We start from the raw sequence: 6,392 nt of genomic DNA, 5'->3' as shown, positions 1-6,392 counted from the left end.
GTGGAGCACCAGCCATCTTGTGCTGTTTATTAAACTTCCATTGACCCAGCTGAAACTGGGTTAGTGGCAAACTTTTATTTACACCATACATCGGCAACAACCGAACTGTTTTCGTAAACAATATCCCGTTTCCTTGAAATGATTGTTAATACCGAGTTGGAATAACTTTGAAAGTTACTTCATTCATGTGTAAAAATCAACTGTTTTCGTACTGTGGCGGACCTTCGTAATTTGGTCACGTTATGTCTGTCGGATGGCCGACAGATTACGGCCATAAAGTTAATATACCTAGCGGAATAGAGAAACAAAGGCCTGAGCAAGAGAGATGTCACTATCAGTCACTCTTTTTACCACGCAGTGTTGCGTGGTAAAAAGAGACGTGTGATACAGGACAGCGGCACTCTTTCTTTGACGTCCAGTCGGCACGTGCCGCACGTTGACAATTTAATCTCATAGAAATCATGTTCAATCATGCTTGTATAAGTGTATACGTACACATATTTTTACACACAGATGAAACCAATGGGCATTGTCCAAAAAAAATCACATGTACTTTTTATATTTTTTTCGTTAAAATAGGGTATTTTAAATATACAAATTAAATAATTTTGAAATTCATTAACATGTTTTTTCTCAATAAATTTTTAAAGTTTCGCTCTGACGTTATCATCGGCGGCCAATAATTGACCTCTGCAGTATGTTTTTTCCTTTCAATCTGATTTATAATGGCTGGTTCGTCAAATGCAAGTTCTCATTATGTGAAAGCTGATACGAGAAGCCTACCAAAAGTTCGAAACGTAATGTTAGTCGAATTTATTGCTAATTTAACGCCATTGGAGGTCAAACAAAGGTTAAACATATTTGTTCAAAAATATAAGTAACCAATGGGTATTTTTTTCGTTTATATACAGAAAAACGATCACTGACCTTATTCCTCGAAATGTTTTTGTAATGAGCAAAATAAAAAAAAATGGACAATCCCCATTTTGGTTTCGTTTGACAGCTCGAGATTGTTGCTCTATTCCGCTAGGTATATTAACTTTATGCGGCTAACATTAAATTGACATTATACGACCAATCGATGTAGGTCTGTCAACTGCCTATGAATCAATTTCCATGATGGTACATTATTACGATTTTAGCTGCGCGTCCACTGCATCGGAATCGGAGCGTACGGAGCGTCGTCATTTACGAAATGCCGATGGGGTGCGTCCACTGCATTCGGATTCCGCATCGGCAATTTAGTTATTAATGTATATATATGAAATGTGTGCGTTAACGCTTTGGAGTTAAGGTTGGATTTGCTATGTTCAGTTTTGATACTTTGTTTCGATGCGCTTTGACTCTGCACTAAATAAATAAATTGACCCATAGACGCGGCTGCGGATGACGTCATCGGCATAAATTCCGGTCTCAGGCGCAGAAATGCCGATCCAGTGCACGCAGTACCATACAAATCAATACAAAGCCGCAAATCCGTACGCTCCGTACGCTCCGATTCCGATCCAGTGCACGCGCAGCTTTACCCGAATAGACTATCTAGTGATTATATTACTTAGCTGCTTACTTAGACGTTTAGGCAAAAAGCTTAATACTCAATTTTGCTGAATATTTTTTATTTAAATTTACTTACTTCGCGTACGATAATTATCGATTTATAATTCATCATCCATTGTAATTAGAAAATGAACATCGTTTTTTTATTTGTCATGGCAAAAGTCTCGTATCCAACTAAAAATATTAATAAAATGTAGGGTAGATAAAAAAAATTTGAAGAGCGGACTGTAGTCGTAAAAAAGTGAAAGTGCAGTGTAACTGTGTTTTAATTCGATAAAAATGGATTTGAATAAAGAAAATAAAATTGGTATCAAGACAACTTCAAGAATCCCGTTACCAAAGGAACCTCTGCCGAAGATCCCAAAACAGGTACTGCAGAAAGAAGTACGGTTACCCCTAAAGAACATCCAAAGCGAAACGACGAACACCGCCAACGTCGAGAAAAAATGTCCATTGAAAATAGACTCAACACACGTCACAGTACGAAGAACAGAAGAACTAGACTGGGATTTCAAAGTATTTAAGGACGAAAAGTATGCCTTGCCTAATGCTGGTCCATCGGAGAAAGACGTAAAAATAACGCCGCTGAAATCCCCGTTGGCTGTGAACAGGATAAAGAATATAAAGAAAAGTCTGAAGCGACCACACAGCAGGGAACTGCTAGGGCTTTCGCCTGAGCCCAGCCAGAAGAAAGAAGGAAACTTCAAAAGACGGTTAGAGTTTAAAAATGTTGATGAAAGACTGCATTTGTCTGATGCTTGTAAGTATATCTGACTATAATTCATTAACTTTATGACCATTTTTCGCTGGGTTAGTTCCTGACCTACAACGACTACAAGTTTTCGGGAAAATCGACAGATCCCACAAGTTTATTTTAGATGATAAATTAGATTGTGGAGTCGTTATTCACTATTTATACCTTGTCTTCTCATTTCCAGTGTCCATGACATACATGACGTGTTTGACCCAAGACTACAACAGTGACATGTTCACTTACCTGCTGCACGCTGAGAGGAGGAGTGCTGCTCCCCGCATGGGCTCCCGACCTCGGGCCTGTGTCATCAATTGGATCATGAAGGTCAACGTAAGTATGACATGTCATAATCATATAATGTATGAAATTATGTGCCTCGTTATTTATACTGTACTCGGTGAAACATGGCGGTAGTGTCAAAAACCCTGCCTCTATCAAAAACATGTCATTTTCTATATAAAGCCGCGATCGACAACATCTGGCACTTCATTGTCAATCGCGGTTTATATAGAAAATGACAAGTTTTTGACAGGGAGTCAATGATCGCTACCGCCATGTTTCGCCGAGTATAGTGAAGATTATCTTATAAAATTTTCACCCTATCCATACTCATAAATGTGAAAACGTGTCTGTCCGTTACCTCTTCACGCTTAAACCACTGAACCGATTTTGCTGAAATTATGCATGGAGATACTTTGAGTCCCGGGAAAGGACATAGGATACTTTTTTATCGTGGAAAAATGTACGGTTCCCGGAGTTGCCCGCGTCATCTTGTTTATAATATTAGTAAGGATTCTAACTACTGCTTCAGGGTAACGGCAATCCAGCGGTCGTCCAGTCCGCCGTATCATACATGGACGCGCTGCTGGCGACGAGACAGGTGGACGCGGAGCACCTGCAGCTGGTGGCAGCCGCCTGCTTCTGGCTGGCCCAGAAGAACCTCGGGTCCTACATGAGCGCCAGGAGGCTGGTCAGAGCCTCCAGTCAAGCTTTCTCTGTCACCAAGCTTGTGCACGCCGAGAGAACGATACTTAAGCTGTTGGTAAGTAAAGTAGTGGTTGAATACAGACAAAAGGGAATTTTCCGCCGACATCCGAGCAGAGCTGGTGCTACTAGCACGTACCAAAATCCTACGAGTACATGCTGCACACGTCATATCAGAATATTGACAGAAACGTTGTCAACCGTCGATCACAATTATTTTGTTTACTGTCTTTGCTTTTTTTTTATGAAATAAGGGGGCAAACGAGCAAACGGGTCACCTGATGGAAAGCAACTTCCGTCGTCCATGGACACTCGCAGCATCAGAAGAGCTGCAAGTGCGTTGCCGGCCTTTTAAGAGGGAATAGGGTAATAGAGGAGGGTAGGGAAGGGAAGGGAATAGTTGAGGGTAGGGAAGGGAATAGGGTAGGGGTTAGGGGATTGGGCCTCCGGTAAACTCACTCACTCGGCGAAACACAGCGCAAGCGCTGTTTCACGCCGGTTTTCTGTGAGAACGTGGTATTTATCCGGTCGAGCCGGCCCATTCGTGCCGAAGCATGGCTCTCCCACGTGTATATACGCTGATGCTGCCTCTAGCTTTTTTGGTACCACACATTGTAGTAATATATCCTATTATTAGTACAATGTGTGTATTTGAATGCGTAAGACAACGCGTTATAAATACATAAAAACCATTAACATCTTAACCACCACTGTCCACAGAGGTTTCCTACAACGCCCATCGTACCCCAGGACTTCATCTCCTACTTATCCTGGAGTTGCGAGTCCTCCAAGCCTGCGGAGGTGGAGGCTGCAGCCACGTTCATCTGCGAGGCAGCACTCATGGCTGACAAATCCATGTGCAACGCTTACCCATCAGTAATCGCCGCAGCAGCCGTTAGGAATGCCATGCTGTGGCTTCGCCGAAGCCTGCTGAAGCTGCATGGTAATGTTGTGTGAGTATCCTGTTCTACCTTCTCGCATTAAGGGCCTGGTTAATGATTATACCTACCGAGTAGAGTGGCTAGTCAGTGCCCTCGGCCTATCACATCCATACGCCCATACAATCCTACTAATATTATAAAGGCGAAAGTTTGGATGTGTAGATGTGTGTATGTTTGTTTTTCTTTCACGCAAAAACTACTGAACGGATTTTAATGAATCTACAATAATATAGCTTATACACCAGAATAACACATAGGCTTAATTTTAACCGGTTTTTTTAAAAATGGACGAGGTTTTATGTTTATTTCTTTATGTTCAACGATTACTCCGCCGTTAGTGAACCGATTTTTAATTTTTTTCTTTTGGTGTATAGGTTATCATATATTTTGGTACCATATTCATAAAAATAGTGACTTGATTAAGGGATCCATAAGTACTCGAGGGAAGTCCTCAAAATGTATATGGAAACTAGTGGTGACTTCGGTTTCGTGAGCAGTATTAATACCAACAAGTAAGATTTTGCACCAAGGTACATACCATGGTTCGGAAGGTGCTGAGAGAACTCCTGACTCCTTATAGATACATGTTTGGGAGCTACTATGCAAATGAAATTCATCATCATCATCACTACCATAAACCATTATAGAACCAATAACCATGTATCGTCCCGTTTTGACCGAGCTATTATTGGTACTTTTCGTAGTCTTTTATTATATATTATATCACTTAAACTACTGGTAACACCGCGGGGCATAGCTAGTATTATTATAAATGCGAAGGTGTTTCTGTCTGTTACCTCTTCACGCCAAAACCAATGAACCGATTTTGCTAATATTTGGTATGGAGATGCTTTGGATACCGGGAAAGCACATAGGATATACAAGATGTTAGTGTAAACACCGTTAACCTTGATACCATCAAATGAGCCCGTCAAAATGAACAACTTTTTCTATGAGAACAATGCTGGGAACTCAAAAAAAATGCCGTCTTCATACCCATACAAATTTCCGATCCGGGCATCCGTATGGTTATGAAGACGCCATTTTTTGAGTTCCGAGCATTGTTCTCATAGAAAAAGTTGTTCATTTTGACAGGTTCATTTGATGGTTTCAAGGATAACGGTGTTTACACTAACACACTGTATTTTTATCCCGGAAAAATGTACGATTCCCGTGCGATAAAAAATGTTGCCGCAACGGAGTTGCAGGCGTCATCTAGTCTTGTTTATAGTAAAGAATATAATCACCTAATTTCGACATTTTTGGAGCCCTTTCGAACAAAAATAATAACACCACTCAATTTACAGATACCAAATCGCTGAATCAAAGGCACAGGACTTCAGCTACGTGTGTTGGGCGCAGAAGAAGGCCGTATGCAATATGTCGGACCCTCAATGGAAGTTCAAAGCGCCTCTCGAGAAATATGGGACACCTCCTCAGTTCGTCGCTCAAAGAATAGTTAGTGCCGCCACTGAAATTCATGAAACTTTAAAAAACTTATAACACTCTATGGTCTATGCAAACGAATTACGTCTGTATTATGGTTGTATAATGGGTGTATTATGGGTACTGTATATTTGTATTATAGCAATAAACTGGCGAGCAATAAAAGCTTAGGTGTTATAACTGCGGAGATATTATGAAAAATTGGTCCTGGTGCAAAAAAATAAAATGATATATTGCTTGATTAATGATTACTTATCTGCACCACTCAGGGACAAATATTAATTATTGTATGAGGTTTATGTCAAAATATTCATTTATATTTTGTAAATAAATGAATATTCTGACAGCAGCCTCATACATTGTCTGTCAAACTCTTCATTAAATCACAATTAAGTAATTAATATTCGTCTGAGTGCAGCAGTACGCATTTTATATGTTGCTTAGCCAAAAACTAATTGTCTTACTCAATAAAAATTTTAAAAATTCATATTATTTTGTACGAAAGAGGACTCTTGGCTTTGTGCTAAGATCGTTTTTATATTTTCATAACATATATTTTTATTGCTCGTAACTATTATAATTATAATTATATTGAAATTGAGTAAGATATTAAGTTTAGTTTTTAGGTATGATAAAAATGTTTTAATAATAATGTTAAGTATTTAAAGTTACGACCTGACTTTGATAATAAATTAATGACCTAAAACTTG

General features: G+C 39.6%; 1 protein-coding gene across 1 annotated transcript; it reads left to right on the top strand.

Annotated features, from left to right (window-relative positions):
• The first annotated feature begins 1,780 nt into the window (after positions 1–1,780).
• Positions 1,781–5,884, top strand: LOC121736083. The gene is made up of 5 exons (XM_042127141.1): positions 1,781–2,317; positions 2,496–2,641; positions 3,123–3,353; positions 4,016–4,248; positions 5,544–5,884. Exons 1-5 carry the CDS (start codon positions 1,837–1,839, stop codon positions 5,737–5,739), a joined length of 1,287 nt encoding a protein of 428 aa, XP_041983075.1. The 5' UTR covers positions 1,781–1,836; the 3' UTR covers positions 5,740–5,884.
• The last annotated feature ends 508 nt before the right edge of the window (positions 5,885–6,392 follow it).

Source organism: Aricia agestis, chromosome 18 (genome assembly GCF_905147365.1).
Source record: "Aricia agestis chromosome 18, ilAriAges1.1, whole genome shotgun sequence".
NCBI classification, from domain to species: Eukaryota; Metazoa; Arthropoda; class Insecta; order Lepidoptera; family Lycaenidae; genus Aricia; species Aricia agestis.
This window is presented reverse-complemented; position numbering and strand designations above follow the sequence as displayed.